This window comes from Coccinella septempunctata, chromosome 1, assembly GCF_907165205.1.
Source record: "Coccinella septempunctata chromosome 1, icCocSept1.1, whole genome shotgun sequence".
Classification (NCBI taxonomy): Eukaryota; Metazoa; Arthropoda; class Insecta; order Coleoptera; family Coccinellidae; genus Coccinella; species Coccinella septempunctata.
Genome location: NC_058189.1, coordinates 21,669,370 through 21,693,525, shown reverse-complemented (window position 1 = coordinate 21,693,525; position 24,156 = coordinate 21,669,370). Strand labels below are relative to the sequence as shown.

Sequence of the window (24,156 nt, the reverse complement as noted above, 5' to 3'; positions counted from 1 at the left end):
CTATGGCACATCGTAGTAGCTTGTTTTCTGTTGCCTGAATTCTTTGTATATGGCTCTTTGCCGCGAATCCCCAAGCACCTGATCCATAAGTCAGTTGCGGTCTAGCAACGGCTTTGATTATTTTCAATTTTGTCTCATTTGACATGTGGCTCTTTCTACCTATCAGCGGGTAGAGCATATTCATCGCTGCCTTGGTTTTGTCAACGGCTTGTTTGATATGGCTTCTCCATGTTAGACCTTTGTCTAGGGTGATACCTAAATATTTTGCTTCGTTTTTCCATTCGATTTCTTCTCCATCTACCTCTAGATTTGTTGTAGTTCTTAGTCTCCTCTTCTGCAGTAATATCGCTTGGCTCTTTTGTCCGTTGAGTTTTATTTTCCATTTAATACACCAGTCATTTATTTCATCTATAGCTTCTTGTAACATTCCTTCTATAATTTCTGGCTTGCGATGTCGCATTGCGATTCCTGTGTCGTCGGCATATAGTGTCAGCATAGTCCTTGGAGATTTTGGTATATCGTGAATATATATGTTATACAGTAACGGCCCAAGTACTGACCCTTGAGGCACCCCTGCTTCCATATATTTGGTTGTGGAGTTTTCTCCTTCCACTTTCACGTAGAATCTTCTGTTCCTCAAATAATTCCTAATCAACTTGCACAGTTTCATTGAATATCCAGCATATCTCATTTTGTAAATCAATCCTTCATGCCATACTCTGTCGAATGCTCTGGCGACATCTAGTAGTACAAGACCGGTTGCTTGTTTATTTTGGAATCCTTCTGTTATGTATTCTGTGAGTCTCAGTAATTGCTGTTCAGTTGAGTGGTCTCTTCTGAATCCGAATTGCTCTGCTGGAATGAGATTCAGATTTTCAGTTTCTTCTGTAAGCCTCCTAGCGATTACCCTTTCTACTACTTTTCCTAGGGCGGACAATAAACTTATCGGCCTGTAGTTTTGGGGGAATTTCTTATCTTTGCCTGGTTTGTTGAACACTATGACTTCTGCAGTTTTCCACTTTTCCGGATAGTGTTCAGTCCTCATTATACCGTTTGCAATATTTGTGAGAGCAGCTATACCTTTTCTAGGTAATTTCTTCAACATAGCATTCGTTATTTTATCACTTCCGGGAGCTTTTCTATTTTTCAAGCTTCTGATTATCTCTTTTATTTCAAATGGAGAAGTTGGTTTTTCTATTTTGTCGTCTACTGGTGGTTCGTCCATTTCTTCTTCGTTGTTCTCTACAAGATCTTCCAGCTCGTCATTATCGTCATCAGGTCTGTAATTTATTCTCGATTCTCTTTCTATCGAGTCCGCCAGTGCTTCTGCTTTATCGATATTCGTATATGCCATTCCTCTTTCTCCGTGGAGAGGTGGTATTTTAGTCTTTTCTCTTCTCAGACATTTTTGCATTTTCCATGCAGAATGATCGATAGTATTTAGTTCTTGAACTCTTTTGTTCCATCTATTTGTTCTCATGTCCTTCAGGGCATTTTTTAGAACTTGGCTGTGTCGGTTTAGATTTCTCTTATTTATATCTGTTTTGTTGAGCCGGTATGTTTTTCTTAGTCTCCGATTTTCCCTGATGAGATCTTTGATTTCTCTGGGTGTATCACCGTGTGGATGTATCGGTGCTGGTCTCGTTATTTTCTTTGTGCTCTTTTTGTAGGCATCTATTATATTCTTTTCTAGTTTATCAACTGCTCTTTCTAGGTCTTCCGGTGTGTTGATTGTCGGTATTTCTGTTACCTCCGATTGTATCAGATGGCTATATTTCGTCCAATCGGTGTATTCTCTTGTTTGCATTAGTTCTCTTCTTGGCCCATCTCCTATTGTTAATTCGATGGGGTTGTGGTTAGAGGTTCCGTCCCACAAGGTCTCTATCGAGAATTCTCTAGTGATATTTTTCATAATTGCGATATCAATTATATCTGGTAATCCATTTCCGAATGCTAGGTACGTTGGTTCTTCAGGTCCAATAACGATAGCTTCATGTTTTTCAGCGAGATCTTTCAGTTTTCTGCCATTTCTGTTTTCCATCCTGCTGTTCCATTCTGGAGATTTGCAATTAAAATCTCCGATGCAGATTTTCGGGTTTGTTCCATCCAGTAAGTTGTTGATTTCTTCTTCCAATAGGTTATTTGGGGGTCTTTTATATGCCGATGTGACTTCGACTCTTTGTCGATTTATTTCAGCTACAATCGTCACTGTTTCTATTTGTGACTCGTCAGATCTTCCTTTAAAATAGTGTTTCAGATCTCGTCTAACCAGTAAGGCAACACCTCCCCCAGTGTTTGCGATTCTGTCACATCTATATATCTCATAATTCATGATATTCAATCGCGTATTTGGTTGTATTCTTGTTTCCTGTAAGGCTATAATATCAGGTTTTCTCTCTGATATTTCGAGTTTTCGAGTTCTGACCCCGTTTATGTTCCAGGAGACTATTTTAAGGGAATTTTTCCTAGTTGTATGTTCCATTATTTCAGTTTACTGAACATTCCTTGGAGTTTTTTCTCCACCTCTCTTTCAATTTTCAACATGATTTTGTTGAAAATTTTTTCAGTAAAAGTGTCTAAATCGTCGTTCTGTTTTCTTTTGTTTTGTTGATCTTAGGTTTAGCTTGGGGCATTTTCGGTGTCTCCTTCTTCTGTACTGGTTTGGGTACTTCTTTTTTCTTGTCGTCTACTTTGGAGGGGGTGGGCTTCTTTTTCTCCTAGACTTTTAGAGGAATCGTGCTCTGCTGAGCCGATTTCTGGCCTGTTTTCCTCTTCCTTGTAACTGATTTGAATTCGCTACATCCTTTGTAGCTTGCTGGATGGCCTTCTTCACCGCACAGAACGCATGTGGCATTCCTCTCCTCACCTTTTCTGGTAAGTTCGCAATCTTTTGTGCAATGATTGCCCAAACATTTGACGCATCTGTATGGAAAAGAGCACTTGTTTTGGGCATGTCCGTACCTCTGACATCTGAAGCATTGGCTTGGATTTTCTGCCCTTCTTTTTGATTCCACTACAATGCAGAGATTGTAGAGGCGTCTTATTTCGAAAATCTCCTTTCTTTGAGTTTTTACCAGGTATAAGGGTATAAACTTTTTGGTTTTATTGGATGTCATTCTGGACACCTCGGCGTCATGGATTCCTTGGATCTTTAGATCTTTTTTTATTAAATCTAGGTCAGCATCTATTGGGAGATGTCTTATAACTGCATATATCTTTTTCTCTTCCTCCATCTGGTACGTGAAGTACTCCTTACCAATCTGGTCAAAATATTTTGTTATGTTCCTGTAGTCGTCCACAGTCGAGGCTACGATCCTGATCCCGTCTTTTACGACGGTTGCTCTGTTGTAGCTGAATTTCTTCAAGTAGAGAGCTTTTGAGATCTCTACCCAATCGGCTGTACCCATCGTCGTGATGGGTGGAATTTTATCTTTTTTAGGTAACTCCGTTGCTTTTTTTGCGGTCTCTTCGTCTGAAGATGAACTTTCTTTACGCGCGCGTTTTGTGGGCGGCGCGTTCTGGGTTTTAGCAACTTGAGTTGCAAAATTTCTCTTCTTCTCCGGTTCTGGAGCTACTTCCTGTTTGGAGGAATTTTTGGGGACCGCTACCGGCTTTGCAATTTCTGCAAATGTGGGGGATTTCTGTGCCGTATTCTGTTTTGCGATTTCAGCAAAACTAGGGGATTGAGGCGCTTTATTTTTGTTAACTTCCTCTCTCAAGAGGCGTATCTCCCCGACCAACTGAGACACGTTTTCAGTTAGTTTATTTATTTGAGCCTTCAACTGCCCATTCTCTTCTTTGAGCCTTACAAGCTCCTCTGCATCTCCATCGCTAAATTCTTCGGTGTCCGTAGCTTCCATGTAGGAGCTCTCATTGTCTGAGACCTCCGACATGGCTTTTTGTTCGTATTGAACTATATGAGGTATTTCGGAATAATAATGAATATTGGAAATCCTTACTACTATGTTACTATTAAGCTATGTGGCTAAATTAAATATTTTCTATACTATCAGAAAAATAAATCGACTCACCAGTGATATCCGTGGAACCAGCGATCTTGGGATCTGGACTCGACACTGAATACACTGAATTTGAACGAATTTCCGCTCTATAACACATACACTCATAGAACTTACAAAAAAACTTCGGAAGTTTCGTAGACGGAATCATAAATTCCGCAGCTTCGCCAGTGTACACTTTCACCTCCGCTTTCACTTTTACGGCACTGTGACACTTCGACTTTCTCGTCCGCTTTCTCTTTTATGACACTTCGACTTTCTCGTCCGCTTTCTCTTTTATAGCACTAGGAGCACTGTAGCACGTCTTCTCTTGTCAAGCGAATGACTCGGAATGGCTCCAACTCAAATGTGATTAATTAGAGAGTTGCAATATTACTGTACTCCAAATCGAAAGTCAGTCAGCGCGACCATGGTGGGCGTGGGTGTGGGAGGCGGTGAAACTCGCCGAAAAAATCTTAAAAAAAAAGTGATTGATCTCCACGTGAAACTTTGTAATAATGTAAATTATTCATGATTATGAGTGAAAATAGGCGTCAGTCACTTTCCCGATGGTGGAAACATCGTCAGTCAGGCGGTTGAAGTGGTCGGAAAAATCTGAAAATTGACAAGTGACCGATCTTAACTTCAAATTTTGAAAAATGATTATTTCAATCAAATTGAACGTAAAAATGGACGTCAGTCAAGTTAATAGTGGTGGATTCTACGTCAGTCAGGCTTCCAAAGTCAAGGGCAGTGACCAGCTTCCTTTGGCGCGCTGCACCTTGTGCATATCGAATGACGCATATTCCACCGGCATCGTGCTGGCTGACGTTTATTTATCGAGTGTACATAACAATTACTTTTTTATACAGGGTGTTTCATCATAAACTAGACAAACATATATAGTGGGTAAATGACACCGGGAGAACCACTTTTGCCTTATGACATATACCCCGTTTTCGACGCATAAGCGAGAAATAAGGTGTTCAACGTCGTATTTGAGGAATATTCTATTGAGTGTGCTCAGTTATGTAAAAACCTCAAAGTAACGGTTTCTGGTCACATCGGAGTATTTTTGAGTGCTCAATTCAGAAAAGATAAAGAACTCCGAAAAAAAATTTCAAAATGGCGGAAAACCTTCGATGTTCGTGATTTTTTTTTGGTTTCCAAATTGAATTTCATTTTCTGAACGAACACAATTTTCGAACAATTTCATTTCCTTGTAGTTTCCTACAATCAGGAAACATTTCAACAATTTAGAGTTCTCATTTCTCAGAAACGCGTCATAAGGCTTATATTTAAACTTCGGCCACGTGATTCATGTCGTCCGATTTTCAGTTAGTTTCGTATTCTTCCCTTGTAAATTCATCCTTAATTGTCTTGTTTATATCCACCCGAACATCGGAAAATACAGGAAATGCTCTGATTTTCATGGGTATGAAACATGACACACTGATACCATAGCCTTACCCAGGCATCATACAGTTAAATATGAGTCCTCACACTCCTCACCGAGTTATATAGGTATCAAATTATATAACCATTTGCCCAGTCGCTTGAAATCAATGAGTGGAAAATCTTTCAAGAGAGAAATTAAGTTCCTTTTAACTAACAGGTGTGGAGGAGTTCCTTAAGGACTCCATTTGTTGAATTTGATATTTTTTTTCTCTTGTATTTGTTATAATATATGACTTGTCCTATACATTTCTTAAGTGCCCAAAAGGATCAATAAAGTTTATTTATTTATATGATGAAACACCCTGTATAAACAAGTAATTGTTATGTACACTCTATAAATAATTGTCAGCCGGCACGATTCCGGTGGAACATGCGTCATTCGAACTGCATAAGGAGCAGCGCGCCAAAGGAAGCTGGTCACTGCCCTTGACTTTGGAAGCCTAACTGTCGCAGAATCCACCACTATAAACGTGACTGACGTTCATTTTTACGTTCAATTTGATTAAAATAATAATTTTTCAAAATTTCAAGTGAAGATCAGTCACTTCAATTTTCAGATTTTTCCGACCACTTCAACCGCCTGACTGACGATGTTTCCACCATCGGCAAAATGACTGACGCCCATTTTCACTCATAATCATGAATTATTTACATTATTACAAAGTTTCACATGGAGATCAATCACTTTTTTTTGAGATTTTTCCGCCCACCGCTATTGGACTGACTGACGCGTGGACCTCATATGTACAAGTGAAGAACTACTCCTCCTAAAAAATTCGTGTGAAGATCGATCACTAGTTCGCCACCTCCCGGACTATGAAGTCTAGTTATTTTTGTTAATTCAACAACAGTGGAACCGATCAAGAACATTACATAAAATTGTTTCTGTAATCTGTGTCACCTTCTTAAAACCGATGACATTTTGTGTCATTGTTTGTTTTCCTTGTCAAATGTGATCACAAAACTTGATATTTATTACGTCTATGTTGATCAGAAAACTTTCATGACCATCATTAGGTGCGTTCGGCCAGTAGACTCTGTCAGTACTTTTTATTCCGAGTCGTTCGGGCACGCAGTTTCTGAACAAAAAGTGTCAATAGTTGTCGTTCGTTCCAGACGGAGTAAAGTTTTTGGAATTAACTCTATGAGTCTCAGCTTCGAAGGTGGAGCGCGAAAGGAGTTTCTCTAGAAGTAGGGGTATGAAACAACCAAAAAAACAACTTATAACTAGAAGATAAGAACTACAACAAATCTAGAGGTAGATGGAGAAGAAATCGAATGGAAAAACGAAGCGAAATATTTAGGTATCACCCTAGACAAAGGTCTAACATGGAGAAGCCATATCAAACAAGCCGTTGACAAAACCCAGGCAGCGATGAATATGCTCTACCCGCTGATAGGTAGAAAGAGCCACATGTCAAATGAGACAAAATTGAAAATAATCAAAGCCGCTGCTAGACCGCAACTGACTTATGGATCAGGTGTTTGGGGATTCGCGGCAAAGAGCCATATACAAAGAATTCAGGCAACAGAAAACAAGCTACTACGATGTGCCATAGATGCGCCTTGGTTTGTCAGGAACAAACAGATATATCGAGATTTGAAGTGGGAAACCATCACCGAATTTATGAAGAGGAAAGCTGAAAAGTTATTCGAAACAGCGAAGGAACATCCAAACGAAGAACTCAGGAGACTGGTGGACTACGATCCGGAGGAAGACAGAAGAAGAATGAGAATTTACAAAAGGAGACCGCGAGATCAATTGAGGAGAGATTAAAATGAGTTCGAAAACTTATTAAAACTATACTAAGAAGAGATATCCGAAATGGACGAACATGAAAACCCTAGCACGACAATGTGCAAGAAGAAATTAACCGATTAAGGGATAAATGGTTTATAGGCAAATGCCCGGAACCAATAAAAAGCAGGTTAGGTTTAGTGGGTCGCGAACTCAGGAGAGTGAGTAACCCCACAGTGTTCCCTAGAAATGGGTTCCTCTGGGCGAGAGATAGAGCCCCGTGTTTTCACGGTCGCAGATTCCCCCTGCTATAAAAAAAAAACTTATAAACAAACTATTCATAAAACTTAAGAATTTCCGGTTAATCGGCACTGGGAATGATCTATTCATATAAATTTTCGAACAAATCGCATTCAGATTCTAATTATTCCCACGATTTTTGTGGTTTACACTTGTCATTCGTTTATTCAGAAATCGACAATTTGTACCGGATCCACTGACACCAGCTGATCTGTGATGAAATTCTAGTTCGACTCGCTCTGTACCGGTGTTTACAGGCCGAACGTAGCTATTGACTCGATGGGCGTTGCCGGATTGTGAAAATGACGTAGCTAGTTCATAAGAGCAATCAGAATTTTCGTAAGTGAATACAGACAAAATGCAATATGTTTAAATTCGAAAAAAATATATCTCGATATATTTGAGTTATAAGGATTTTAATGACATATATTTTGAAATTTAGGAAAATACCCCATTGCATTCCCAGTATCTTCAAACTTGCACACGCAATGCTTAATTAAATTGGCACTTGGCACATGTCTCCAGCTTGTTAAATTAAAATGTGTATAGACGACGAATAGTGTAGTAATCGTTATTATAAAACTCTCGCACGCAAAATGCGCCCTGCGGTCCAGTAAAAACTATTCATGGCTACTAAAGTTAACAATCCGGCCAAGCGTTTGAGACCATTTCTTTCCCCCGCTACTTGTGGTTGATGCCAAGGTCAAGCACGAATGAACAAGCTCAGATCGCACTTGAATGACTTGTGTAATTCCAGTTAACTTTCATCATTATATACAGGGTGTCTCAAGTTCGAGTGCCTATTAGACGTTTCTGGAGAACTATACATATTTGAAATCTGAAAATTGGGATTATGATCCCAGCAAACACAATTGCATATCATCAACGTATCATACATATTGCAACGTCCCGTGTTACATAGCAAAGTTCTGTACACGATCTATCCGTTATCGTTCCAACGAGAGCTCTATGTCCGCCGTTCGCTATGGGCCTGTTCCGATATTGCTGTTAGTACTGGCCCGCAATCGAATAACAATAGAACTCGAACGACTGGGCCAACAGGCATCGTTTCTGAAATACTGACAGTACTGTTCAGCAATATCGGAACAGGCCCTATGTATACTGTAACGAAACTGCAATATTACATGTTCGGTACACATATAGGCACTTTGTACCTTACATGCTATGTGCAAAGGATGATAGCTCTGGTACAGAACATCTGATACCAATTTGAAATATAACCTCAATAAATACAAGGACATCCAAAATTTAATGGATCGCCATATTTGATGAAATACGTACTTCCTTTGAGCAAAAACTGTACCAGAACGATAATTTATTGTTACACCTGATTGATTGTCAGTATTCATATATGAGACTTCTTTAGTAACCTATGTCTACGATCCGTGGTTGTCTCCCGCACCGACCTAAAATTCCTTCTCATTCCGGGCTCGAACCTGCTTACTTTTCGACATCTTGTGTTCCTGAGTGGTCCCTCCAACCTATCTAGCTATGGAAACATGTGACTATTCATATAAGTGCACCATATTAACTGCATGGAATTAAAATTGCTTCTTTTATCAATGCGGTAACCAAATAATTCTCAAAACTCGAACTGAAATCGCATTCTTTATGTTTTAAAAAATAACTCGAGTATTTGCTTTTCATTTGTCACACAAAATCATCAGATATACAAAATATTGTATCTCTGACGAATGGAATCAGGTTCACTATCCTTGCAAATACATATTATAAATAATAAATTTGTCATACTGATGCATGATGCATGAATTTGAACATTCAGCATAATCACACAACCCTTCTTTTTCCACCGAACGTCAATAATTGAGGTTATGAAAGTTGAGTTATCAAAGTTCATACTTCGCCTATTTTGGCGGATTCTATCCGCTAGTAGTAAGAAATTGAATAAAACAGTTTCGATAACAGCTACTTTCAGTACTGATGTTTGTACTTTTTTACGATTCAATAAATCATACCGTAAGTTTCATTGTCGGGATGACTGCTGAAAAATTAGGTATATGTTATGTGTATACTCTCATATCGTAATAATATGTATTTAATGCTCTGATTGCTACATAAAATTAACAGAACATTTGAATGAAAATTGTGCATTTATAAATTAATATACCATATACATAACATTCTCATTCAAAATGATACATATCATAGATAATACGAAATTGATATACCATATACTTTTCATGAAAAACATAACAAATTAATGTATATGTAAGGTATATGATACATGAATATTATATTATGTTTGATATGTATCACGTGAAATGAGAACGTTATGTATATGGAATATTTATTTATAAATCCACAGTTGTTTTTCAAATGTTCTGTTTATGTTATGTAGCACCCTTATGCATGTAACATGTTGGTTTGCTGGGATATTGTTCGAAGTTCTCTACAGAGCTAAAATATTTTCGAAGCCCAAAAACTTCCGGTTTTACAGGGATTGAAAATAAATTCGAGCATTGAATTTAGGAGCATAATCATGTGAGAAAACTATCATTATTTTTGACCGTAGAATCCAACACAATTATAAAAAAATAGGGTTCTAATTCGAAAAACAGAAGTTATGGCCAATTTAAGATCACAATTTTCAACACAAAATTTGAAACACTCTGTGATGATATTTTTGAAATCCAAAAGATGCATGACCTCTTTACATCCTTCCTCTTCGATGTTGTAAAAACGGTTTACGCTCAGGATATTTAAAATAAGAATAATGAACATATTACTGACTGAACATATTTGACTTTTTTCCAGTTTTTTTAAGGATATTTTGAAAACTATTCGATTTAATACAATGGTTTCAACAGAAATGTATTCACTATTAAATACTCGATCATACCAGGAATGGAAAACTTGAAAAAAAATTTTTTCGTCGAATTTATTTTCACTCCGGAAGTTTTTGTGCTTCGAAAATATTTTAGCTCTGTAGAGAACTTCGAGCAATATCATAATCCCAATTTTCAGATTTCAAATATGTCTAGTTCTCCAGAAACGTCTAATAGGTACTCGCACTTGAGACACCCTGTATAGGTTAAAATTTTGACTAAACATTGTCAACATAAGGAAATGATCAGTTGTATCGGAAATGAATACTAAACGAATCTTTGTACGGGCTCGTGAAACAATATCGCTCATGCTTTTGGATACAGAACTAGCCCTTTCCAGCACACGCACATTAGACTCTTTGTGGCACTATTTTTTGTCGCATTACCTGCCATAATTTATATATTGAATACTTTGAAAAGATCTGGTGTGTATTTTATAGGGTACCTAAGTACGCGCAGCTACAATTTGGAGTTATTATGGCGCGGTAAACAGTCTCGGTAGACAAAGTTAAATCGAAATTATCCAAAACACTAATTTTGACGACCCAGTGGTATTTCGGGATGCGGTATGTCTTCTAGTGTTTCGGTATTACTGAAATATTTGAAATATACATATTGTCAGGACTTTCCTGGATATTATTATTATTATCATTAATTAAATGACACAAGCTATGCCTTTTAAGCTCAGAAACAGAAATAAAAAAATGGACATTGTGCAGTTATACAAATTCAATCACTCAATCAGGCAACATGTTGGCCAAATCTCCTGAATCAAAATCGTCAAATTTCCGGAAAAATTAAGAGATTTTGAAGTTGAGCTGAACCTGGTGAAACTAGAAGTTCCAAATACCTATGAAAAAAGCAATACATTGCGAAAACGCTGATAAGTGGATAGTAGCAATACAAGAAGAAATATGTGCTCTGGAACAAAATAAAGTATGGATCATACAAAAACTTCCTGAAGGACGAAAAGCGATTGGATCAAAATGGGTATTCAAACTAAAATATAACAATCAAGTTGAAATAGAAAGATATAAAGCAAGACTGTGTGCAAAAGGCTTTGCTCAAAAGGAAGGACGTGGATATCATGAAATATTTTCTCCTACAACACGGTTTGATTCAATCAGAGTAATTCTGTCGGTTGCTGCAAAGCAGTTTGATGTTAAAACAGCTTTTTTGTATGGAGAACTCTCAGAAGAAATTTATATGGAAATTCCTGAGGGTTTTCCCAAGCATGGCTATGAAGTATGTAAACTGGTAAAATCATTATATGGATTAAAACAAGCACCCAGATGCTGGAACCAGAAATTTGACAGTTTACTAAGAAAATTCGGTTTTGAGCAATGCCAAGCAGATAAATGTATCTATCGAGGATATGTACAGGAACACAAAGTTCTGCTCATTATTTATGTCGAAGATGGTCTGTTGATATCGCCATCTGACAAAGCACTGGATATTTTTCTTAGAGAATTAGGTAAATGCTTTGAAATTAAGGTAGGCGATATCAATAATTATGTTGGACTTGAAATTATAGAGAACAAGGAGAGAAACTATATTTCTGCATCAAACGAGATATATAAAGAAAATTGTGAATAAGTGTAACTCCTCAGAAACACCAGCTGACCCAAATACTGATCTCATGAGAATTGAAACAGACATTAACTTTGAAGGTCCCTATAGAGAATGTGTGGGATCATTAAATCATTATGCTAGATATTGCATATTCAGTGGGAGTCACAAGCCGATTCCTGAATAATCCTACAGTAGCTCAGTGGAATGCTGTCAAGAGGATTATCAGATATCTGAACAATACTGGCAATTATGGTATAGAATATTTGAGACAACCAGAGTACAACCTGAATGGTTTCTGTGACGCTGACTACGCATCAGACAAAGAAACAAGAAGGTCCACTACCGGATACGTGTTCAAGGCTTCAGGAGGTCCAATTACGTGGTCCAGCAAAAGGCAATCAGGAGTTACCTTATCAACAACAGAAGCAGAATATGTAGCTGCATGCCAAGCAACCAAAGAAGCTGTATGGTTACGTCAGTTGCTGAATGATATTGGTGTATCATTGAAGGGTGCAACTCCTCTACATATAGACAACCAAGGTGCTATCAAGCTCATTCACAACCCTGAATTTCACAGCCGTACGAAACATGTGGATGTTCAATTCCATTTTGTTCGGGAAAAATACTATTGTGTTGAAATATCTCCTAAATACGTCCCAACAAAAAAACAAGAGGCTGATTTTTTTACAAAAGCTCTACCAAAAGAAGCTTTTCTAAGACTCAGATATTTGTTGGGCATGAAAACTTATAGTGATTGAGACTCACAATGAGTGCGTTTTTAGTGTTCTTGCTGATATTTACAACACTCAATAAGTGGGAGTATTGGAATTATTGGTATTGATAAATACCAATCTTTATCACTATTGTTCAACGAATTCATACAATTGTTTTCAGTGGTGAAATAAAATTAAGTACTTCGCAAATTATCATAGATTGATGAATACCGAATAAAATTGTGTTTTATGAAATTTTGGTTAGTGTGTTGTCATTCAGATTTCCCTAGACTTATTGAGTATTAAATCGCATGCGGAAGTATGAGAAATGCACTGTTTCTTCACCCCTTTGATATTTTCATATCAAAAATAAAAATTTAGATATACACGTTTTTTTTTTTGTTCGAATCTTATTCATCACTTTTCCCTAGGCTGGACCTGAAAAAAATCAGTATGAACTAAATTGATACAGAGAATAAATCTAAAAAATATCATCAAAATATATAAGGATGGTTCGAAAGTTATGGGTAATTGAAGAAATTGGAAAAATCAGTGAAACACTCCGTATCTTGATTATGAAGAGAGGTAGTTCCTTTGAATATAGGTTATTCTGACTAACCTCAGTTTCCTCTATCTACCCTTAGCTTCTGTCTATTTACCAATGAATCACCTTGTGTATTAGTTCGGTACCGAATATTTCAATTTACCTTCACCCACCTGAAGATGTTTTTGTGATAGCGAAATACGTGTCTTGGTTTGAAAATTCATTTTGTTTTCAGTTGAACTGGAAAATTGTGGCTGTTGTGTTTTGCCGGAGTGTAATCTCCAGCAATTCAATAACAGAGAGCCAGTTCACTTTCCGTTCGGGACGCCAACTAGAAGCTTTCCTTTAGTACGAGCGGACAAACAAACAAAAACTGCATAAACGAATTCAATAGGGCTGCATATAGTATGCTTACCTAGTTATACTTCAAGATTATATGTTTTTTGATGGTTTTTAGTTATTAAACTATTTGGCCACTTGAAACTTTTTTTTTAAAAAAGATATTTTGATATCGAATCACTAAAGATGTAATGTTGTTTCAGGAGTGACTGACGGTGACTGGAAAGAACTTGCTCATATTGCATTAGAAAATTTAGAGCTTGAGGTAGCTAGATGTGCATTCATCAAGCTGCACGATTTTCCTTATTTAGAGATTATTGAGGAATTGAAGGTAAGTTGTAGCAACTCTTTCTGCGCTCTGAGGTGTAGATCGATTTTGTTATTTACCTAATTAATTGTTCAACTAAAGTAGGTGGTTAATGCTTCGTTTGAATCGAATTCATTAGCTTGTACAAAACTGTTATGTCACACACATATAGAAATGTTTCTTAGGCCGGGTACTAACGAATAAATTTTGACTTCATTTTGAATAAGTAATTTTTCGTCTGAAGGATACCTTATTTCTTATTTCAGTGCAAAGATTATAAGTAGAGTAGAAAGATGGGAAACCAGGCGACTAAAGCGATTTGAGCGCCATCTGTGTGTCAAGCGTGTTTTTGAGACTCTAGGACTGGTTAAAATATTAATTTGAAAAGTCAAATGAAAAACAGAAAAATCCATTTCAGGGAGCTCATTCTCCGATGACATTTATCGAAAATCCTGTAGTTAACTTTTCGTATTAATTCACTCAAACATAAAATTCCCAAATGCCACCACTTTTTGGGTCTCCCAATAGAAGGAAATTCTTTGTCATACTCTTCATTCACAATCTTTCTGATTGTGGAAATATTCAGCTGAAATATAAGTCGTTTAGATTCAGATGAAACATTATATAAATTCTCTTACCTTGAATATGTTCGCTACCGTCTGACGTATTGTGGATTTTAGAATATTAGGGTATAACTATTTGAATGAGCGGACCTGAATTCTAAATAGCACTTCCTGAAACCCTGTCTCTTTTTTCAATCACTTTCGGCATTTTCGAATTTTCGTTATAAAAATTGATATAAGTTGTGGCAACAGCGTTATGACATTAACGACATTTCATCAGTGCCAACCTAACTTCGTTCTAGTTACAAAAACTTGAGAAAATTATTTCATGGCCAACCGAGTGCTAAAATAAATTTGAATGAAGTATAGAAATCGTCATAATTCCAACTAGAAAGCAAATATTTCGTGCAAATCACACAAAGAATAACCATACATCAAGAATCTTGAAAATTCAATCAATAATTCATTCATCTATGTTCATATTTGACAAATAAACTCTTCGTAAGTTTCAACGACATATTTCTTCGATGAATATCACTAACTGATAGTGAAAAGACAACATTTCTACTTATCCTAAGAATAAGACTTCTCTGCGGAATAAATTTAGTCATCCGCAAGGTGAAAGTACCGGCCACCGAATGCGAAGTTAAGCGAAGCAGAGCTTTTTCAATGCTAATATAAGTGACAAGCTACGAATCGAGTGACATAGCTTGTCATTTTGCATTGAAAACGCTCAACTTCGCATTCGGTGGCCAGTCAGCTTTAATATGATTGTGTTCATTTCGCAATTTAGGGAAATAATGTGTAGGTTTACTTTTTGAAACGACAGATTGATATATGAGGAGTACATATACATTTTCTCCGATTGAAAAATTATGGCCATTCCCAGAAGAATGTTTTGAAATTAACATCAGGTGATCTCAAATAACGGTTGATTGAGACCCTCATGCGTACTTATTGTTACTAATTCTTGTGATTGTCCATCTAATTCAACATAATTGTATGCACGTTATTGACATGGTATAAATACGCTGTCCTACTAGTGCCGCAGCGGACGATATAACTGTAGCTCTCAAAGTTTGGCAAAATTTTTTGATGCAAACTTGAATTACTCCAAGAATAGCATAACCTAAAAATATTTTCGAATATATCGGGTGTCCCTCAAAAAAGGAATGGAGGCTGATTTAAATTTTTCAAAACACTATATTCAGTAGTGTTTTTCAATTCTCAAGCTTTTCTATACTTTCCACTCATAAATATAATATAAAGATAAAGACAAATAGATTTAAAATTCGTTATGTTGATAGTCTTTTTGTGGACACTTCATATGCTGGAGATGCTTTATTATAGCAGGCTTATGATTCTTTGAAATCTGGTCTTTCAATCCATGTGAAGCTATTATTGTTATATTGTTATGTTATCATTGTTATTGGTATGTGCAAGGGTTCTTTAATAATTAAATAAATAAACAGATCCTCTACAGGTATCTTTTGTTTGGCAGAATAACAAATATTTCGGAAAACTGTTGAAGTTTTAGAGAATTGAAAAACAGTACTGAATAAAGTGTGTCTCATTTCAAGAATCAAAGTCACCCTTTATTTCTATTTTGTGGGACACTCGATATATTCGAAAATATTTTTAGGTTGTGTTACTGGAGTAATTCAAGTTTGCATCAAGAAAATTTTCTTAAATTTGACTACATCACATTTTTTTTTTAATATTAGGTAAGGGTTATTGACTCAATTAAGGAGAATATTGGTGTTTTTTCTCTTTATTCTTCGCCGAGCTGTCGCATTTGTTTAATGCTTCTTCAGGGCTTCTAAAAAGTATAATCATGGTTAATATCAGTCTCACGAAATGAAGCAGAAAAATGTCATTTGCCGCATTCACTTACACCTTAATTGGGAAAATTCAATTACTCAAAACCTGTAAATAGGATCGACATCAAATCTGGAAATGATAATAATGATATCGACAAACCATAGCAGAAAAGAGTGCATTTTATCGCATCCACTTACACCCCCTAGAAGCCGAGATTTGACACCTGTCAATGTTAAAAACTCGATTACTCAAAAACTATACATAGGATCGACTTCAAATTGGTTAGCACCCCTCTTACTGTGAAAAACATGCTTTCGACACAATAATCGAAGCCTCGGATAACGCCCCCGGCGTGGGGATTGCGCCTGAGGGAAGACCAGTACAATCCCTAGTAGAGGAAGGTGGAGCAAGTGGCGCCACTCTACGAAACGGTACCGCAAGGCCTCGCAGATTAAATAGGACCGGACAGGGAAATAGCTTGGACATGTCGAACCTAGACAATCCCGCTTTGACCCGAAGGAAAAGGCAGCACTGGACGAGGGAGATGAACGTCGGGTTACTCAGTGCATATTTTGAAGCTACGGAGGGAGAAACGAGCACCAGGAAGTACGCGGCAAGGTTGGCGGATCTCTGGGCGGAACAATACCCAGAAAAGTTATTCACCGGAAAACCCCTAATAGCCCAAGTCAAAAACATAAAAACCAGAAAACTGCTCGCACCAGATGAAGTCGAGGCGTTGAAAACAAACGCAATAAGATCCTCGACAGGCAGAACCATCCAAAACATAAGAAGAAGCATACAGCGGAGAAACACAATCGCACAACGTCCAGAGACTGAAGAAGAACAATACGAGGAGGAACAACAAATGATGGAGACGGAAAGGGATGAATATACAACCGGAATAAGAACAATTTACGAACGAGTCAACCTGAAGTGGGAAGGAGTAAGGATGAATGCAAGACCAAAAATCACCAAGGTCGCACAAAATAAGAACACAAAGGAGATCATCCAAGCCATAAATAACACCCTGAAACCAGCATTCAACAACACAAAAAATCTTGAAGAGCTGTGTCACACCATCTACTGTGCAGCCACCGTCGCAAATATCATTTTAGAAACCAAGGCTGAAAATCGAACTCAAGAAGAACTTGAAGAACTAAGACCATCATGGGAACAGGGGATAGAGAGAAAAAAAATAAGAAAAGAGATAGGTATCCTACATACATACGTACACACCACAACCCCTAGCAAAAAGGTCGAAAAGAAGATAGAGAAATACATTTTCATGCTTAAAATCAAATCAAAGACCAAGACCGAACAACGAGAACAACTGAAAATCTACACAGAAACACTAAAACATAAAATAGCCGCGCTAGGAAATAGATTAAGAAGATTCCACAAACGAACCCAAAGGTATAAAGATAATAACCTTTTCTCCAACAATCAACGGCAGTTCTTCAGAAAGCTGGAGAAAGGAAAGGGCGAGAAAAGGACAAACCCACTACACCCAGAAGGCATGCGACAGTACTGGGCAAAAATTTGGACAAATAGAGGCGAACACAGGACACCGGCGGCGTGGATAGAGCGTGAAAAGAGAGAGCATGACAACGTGCGAGATATGCCCGAGATAAATATAACCGAAGATGTGAAAGAAACGATTAAAAGGACGAAGAACTGGACAGCACCGGGCATAGATAACATACACAATTACTGGTGGAAATCTTTCACACACACACACCAAGCACTAGCTCGACTAATAAGAAAGGCTTTAGAAGACCCACGAACCATCCTGGAATATTTCACGCAGGGAACCACACTCATGCTCCCAAAGAAGGGTGATCTGACGCAGGCTAAAAACTATAGACCAATAACCTGTCTACCGTCAGCATACAAAATACTCACCTCAACGATAGGCCATAAAATACGAATCCACCTGAAGCAAAATAACATCATGGCATGGGAGCAAAATGGGTGCAAAGAAAAAGGACGTGGAAGTAAGGAGCTCGTGGTGATCGACAAGATGCTCACCAGACAGGCAAAAAAGAGACTGAGGAACATTTCGATGGCCTGGATCGATTACCAGAAGGCATATGATTCGGTACCACACTCCTGGCTGGTTGAGATCTTGGAGATATACAAGGTGAACATACTGGAAATAAATCTAGTCAAAAGCCTAACGTCAACATGGCGCACAACATTGTCTATTAAAACACGAACTACGACCTATAGGACGGAAGAAATCCAAATTAGGAACGGCATATTCCAGGGCGATGGATTGAGCCCGCTACTGTTTTGCCTCGCTTTGAACCCCCTCAGCAACATGCTAAATAGCTCAGCGTACGGTTACACAATCAACGAGCAAACCAAAATAACCCATCTTTTCTATATGGATGATCTGAAGCTGTTTGCTAGAGGGAGGAAACAACTGGAAGGAGAACTCGAACTCGTGAGAGGTTTCAGCGCAGATATTGGGATGTCATTTGGCCTAGAAAAGTGCGCCACGGTGGAAGTGAAGAGAGGAAAGCTGGTGGAAACAGAAAACATTAGAATGGCGGATGGAAGAGAAATAGCAAACTTGGGGACAGAGAACACATACAAATATTTAGGGATACAACAGACGTACGAAATGAGACAAAAAGAAAACAAAATTGCTGCAGAAACAGAACTCATCGGACGAGTCAAGAAAATGATCAACTCACAACTGTCAGCAACAAACAAAATCACAGCCATCAACACCTGGGCCATACCAACCTTTTCTTATAAGTCTGGGATCCTTGATTGGTCCAAAACAGATCTGAAAAGGCTGGACAGAAGAATACGAACAACATTCACACAGAACGGCATGCTACACCCAAACTCGGCAACAGAAAGGCTTTACTTACCTCGAAAAGAAGGAGGACAGAATGTGGATCAACTTATTAGTGAGACCAGGAAGATAGGGCAGAGAGGCAAATTTTGGGATATCCAACACTGAGTTGGTGGTACCATTGATAATTCTTTCTTCATTATTCTGGGGTGCATTGGAAAGTTCTTCTTGTGTTGTTGGGGTGCAGTAAATGAGTTTATTGAGAAGGCCTTTAGGGTAGCCATTCTCTCTGAGGACGTTATACAATTCTCTGAAGGCTGTCCTTTGGTAATCCTGATGTGCAATCTTATGAATTCCATTTTTTAAGTTGAGGATCATGTTCACTTTCACTTTCCAATCATGATTTAATCGATGATGGATGTATCTGCCTGAACTAGTAGGTTTTCTATACCAGTTTAATCTCAAGGTGTTGTCTGGGGCTCTGATAACCCTTGTGTCTAAAAAGGGAACTGAATTTTCATTCTCCTCTTCCACCGTGAACTGGATGTGTTCATCATAGGAATTGAACACCCTTAGGAGCTCCTGCAATCCATCTGCAGGTATTGATGTGATTATGTCGTCCACATATAGATATAAAAAGGTTGGTTCATAAGGAAGGCTTAGGAGACAAACATTTATTAATTCTGTCATGACGATGAATGCTAGAATGGCGCTGAGATTACTTCCCATGGGGCAGCCGAAGATCTGTGAGAAGTATTGTCCTTCATAAACGAAATAATTGGCATCAAACAGGAATTTGAGAATCCTCAAGAAGCATTCCTGTGGTATGTTTGTGACTGAGGCAATTCTTGCCCAATGTATCCTTATGATTCTTTCTGTGATCTCCCACGATATGTTGGTGTACAGACTAACCACATCTAATGAAACTATCACATAATTTGGAGGCAATTGGAGGTTATTCACTTTTTGTGCAAACTCGTAAGAATTTTTCATAGAATAGTAGCTAAAATTCTCCTTGAAGGCAGTTGAAAGAAGGTCAGCAATAAATTTGCTGAGATTTGAGGTGGGAGAATTCAACGTTGAAACGATTGGCCTCAATGGTACATCTTGTTTATGAATTTTTGGTAGTCCATAAATGAGTGGTGGGGTGCCTTTATAATTGTTAAGCTTGGTTGCAGTGGGTGAATCAATCCAGCCATTATCTTTAAGTTCTTTGATAAATTTGTTACTAGAGGTTTGGTATTTATTCGTTGGATCAGTAAGGATTCTTCTATAGACAGTGTCATCGTTAATCAGTCTAGACATTTTTTCATCGTATTGTGCAGATGAGATAGCCACGGTGACATTTCCTTTGTCAGCCCTTGTGATTTTTATGTCTTCGTGGCCCTTTAGGAAGTATTTGGATTTCATGAAGAGGCGGTGATCTTCCTGGTCTCACTAATAAGTTGATCCACATTCTGTCCAACATCGGAAATCTAAAGATTGCCAAATACAACGTTTTCTCAAATGGAGCTCTGTTTTCCAGATTAAAAGACAAAATTCTTTTTCTTAACCAATCCGACTGTGTCTATTCTGTCCCCTGTAATGATTGCCCCAGCATCTATATAGGACAAACATCTCAGTCCTTGAAACGTCGTTTTTCTGGCCATCGAAGTGACATCAGGTCTTTATCCGAAAATTGCACTTTGTCCAATCATGCAGTTAAAAACCTTCACTCGTTTAATTTTGAGCAAGCAAAAGTCCTCTCCTTTTGCAAAAATTATCATAAGAGAATATTCCAGGAAATGTGCTTTATCAACGAAAACAACAATAGTGTTAATAAAAGAACAGACATAAAAGGTCTGAGTAACATTTATAGCTATCTCTTGCATCTAGACTTAAAATATGGCCCCCGTACCTTGATAAACGCCACCGCCTTGTTTTCATAGAAGTAAACTTAGTCTCTTTTGCCTTTTGCTCTCATCTGTGGTCTCTCCTAACCTATAAAGAGTGTTTGTAACCGCTTTTTTGAGTCTATCGTTTTTTTTTTGCATGTCTCCATTTTAATGATTTGATATTATAGCCTCGTTGCTATATTCTGAGGAATGTTTTCCTTTCAGTTTGCCTCTATTTTCTACAGCAACTAACGCATGTGAGTAACATTATGTTTTAGATGTTGATAATTCTTTCTTGCACCTATCTTAAAGAAGTATTTTAATTGTTAAGATTTTTTTAGCCCCACACCCAGTGAAAACTAGGGAGCCAATATAGTTCCGAAATATAGGTGTACCAATGGTTGTTTGATTATAAATAGCCCCTTTAGCCAAGAACCCAAATAACTTTCACACTGTACTAATTCCAAGGCTACTCTCCTTATACTTATATACTTATATATATATATATATATATAACCATATATATATATATATATATATATATATATGGCTTGTCGATTCAATTCACCAATTTGAAGTCGATCCTATGTAAAGTTTTTGAGTAATAGAATTTTTAACATTCATTCTTGTTTTCCCTCAGCATTCCGTAATAATGATAGTTTTCATATCATTCTGGACGCGACAATATATGTTTGCATCGTTTTCCGCTCAACCGTACAGTGGCGTACGACGAATTCAAGGTCAAAGTCTGCTATCTCATTTGGCTGTTTTCACACCGGCGAAATTTAAATATTTATCTCTGATTTTGTGTTTTCGAATATTCTCATATTTCAGACGAAACAAAGGAGAGGAGAAACAATTAGGGAAGCTTTGATTGGGGACGTTTATGCACATCAAGGAAAACTCAAAGAAGCCGCTCGAATGTATAAAAAAGCTGGACAAGAACACAAAGCACTTGCAATGTATACCGATTTAAGGATGTTTGATCAAGCACAAGTGAGTTATTTACTAATTTTATTTATCATTTATTGCTGGGTTTGTATCTCAGCTTAACCTTGAGTACTAAGGCCTGCATTAATAGTCAGATCTCAACTTGTGAGAATATCTTAACCCTTAACCGTTTCGGCCCCGGCGTAGTCGAAATGACTACTGCAAATATAGATGTAGGTCAGAATGTCGATCTGGTTCAGAACTTTTATAAGTTTTCAATATGATTTGTTTTTCTTCAGAGTAAATCACATTAATTTTATACGTATATTCATCATTCTATGAAAATGAAGCTGAAATTTCAATTAATTATTCTTATTGACGCAAAATGTTACCGGACCAGTTAAGGGTTAGGATGTGACTGGAGGCACCAGTCTAATTGATAAATTTGACTTGAGACGCTATGAAGATGACGTCTCAATCTCCGATTTCATTTGAATAGGCACTTATCAATAAGTGTGACTGGTGTCCTCATATGATCTCAAAATAGGTTTTGAAAACGTCAAATTTTGAGAATGGTTGGACCCTGACTCAAGATGTGCACTATCAGTAATTTCTCTTTTATGCTTCCAAAACTCGGCATTATCGAAGTAAAATATGGAAGATGTGGTCAACTACTATGATGTTTTAGTCCACACTGAACGTGGAGATATATTATTGGCAAATGTATACTTTCCACCAAATAGCGATATTTCTTGCAATGAAAAATATTGCGCGTTAGATTCTTTCCGCAAGAGTTAGGAACAATATTTTTCTATGGACAAGCGCTTGAAATATATAAATATATTCATTTCACGAAACAGATCTTATCTCATTCGATAAATCATACATAATGACTCGATCTTTCTGGAATTTTATTTTCTCTTCATCGGGAGCACTAAACAATACATTTTATATGATTAGAATTCGTTGCGACAATTCTTGGTTTAATATAGGTGGTAAAAACTTTCAGGAGTCAAGGTTGTATAATAAAAAAATATATATATATTTTTTTTTTATTATAGTACGTATACAAGCAATCAGAATGTACATTCTATGGGCCTGTTTGCTGGTTCAGAGCTGTAGGCTCCTAAGTGGCGTTATGAGGTCTTATCCAGATAAGTCCTCAGGCATCCTTCAGATCTGCTGGCCAGTTTCTCTTCAGTCGTCTGGTATCTGGGGGTTCGGTCAGTGGTCGGATTAGGGCGTTAGGATGGCTTTCGAGTTTTGCGTGATGTCTGCAACTTCTGTCCTGGATGACTTCTTTCACGTATGGGATCTTTAGATCTGTATGGAGCGTTTGGTTCGTAACGTACCAGGGTGAGTTTGTTAACATTCTTAGAATTTTTGATTGGCTTCTCTGTATTATGGAGACATTGGATTTACTTGAACATCCCCAGAGCTCAATTCCATAGGTCCAAATGGGTTTAATGATGGTTTTGTATATGAGGAGTTTGTTTTCCAGAGATAATTTTTATTTTTTACCAATTAGCCAATAAAGCTCCTTGACTTTTAAGTCGACTTGTTTTCTTTTCTTGGTTATATGTTCTTTCCAGGTGAGTCGTTTGTCAAGATGCATGCCCAGGTATTTTGTAGATGTGGATTCCGGTAGCTGGATATTATTGAATTGTATCCTAGGACATTGTTCCTTGCGAAGAGAGAAATTAACTTGTACTGATTTTGTCTCATTGATTTTTATTCTCCACTTGTTGGACCATTTTTGAATTTCTAGGAGGTGGTTCTGAAGCATTTGAGAAGCTATAAACTTTATCAAAAGCTTGGCTGACACCCAAAAACACTGATACACAGTATTTCTTTTCTGCAAGTGCTTTATTCACCTCTTGAGTGACTCTGTGGACTTGCTGCACTGTCGAATGCTCTGACCGGAAGCCAAACTGATCAAGTGGAATCCACTCTTCTGTATTTGGGTCATTCTTTATTCTTTGAAGGACCAGTTTTTCGAGAATTTTCGAGACAACAGGTAGCAAGCTGATTGGACGGTAAGAGGTAACACAGTTTGGGTCTTTTCCTGGTTTTAGAATCATGATTATTTCAGCAGCTTTAAAGTGTTCTGGCCAGTAGCTTTGCTTGATGATGGCGTTGAATATAATCATGAGTTGGGCAATTCCTCTTTCTGGTAGCTCTTTGATCATTTTTGGACTGATTTTATCCTCTCCAGAAGCTTTTTTTACGTTTAGGTGGTTAATTTCAGATTTTACTTCGCAGTATTTGAAGGGTCTAATGAATCCTGTTCTATCAGATGTTTTCTGTAGTTCTCTGTCGATTTCGC

The 24,156-nt window shown here is 37.6% G+C and overlaps 1 protein-coding gene across 1 annotated transcript in view; it reads left to right on the top strand.

Annotated features, from left to right (window-relative positions):
* LOC123323050 (intraflagellar transport protein 122 homolog) overlaps positions 1-24,156 on the top strand; it is a 216,085-nt gene that overhangs the window by 53,225 nt on the left and 138,704 nt on the right. The window contains exons 7-8 of the mRNA XM_044911251.1: positions 13,733-13,860; positions 21,735-21,896. Of these exons, the coding sequence (XP_044767186.1) occupies positions 13,733-13,860; positions 21,735-21,896 (290 nt within the window). The remainder of the gene's footprint in view (positions 1-13,732; positions 13,861-21,734; positions 21,897-24,156) is intronic.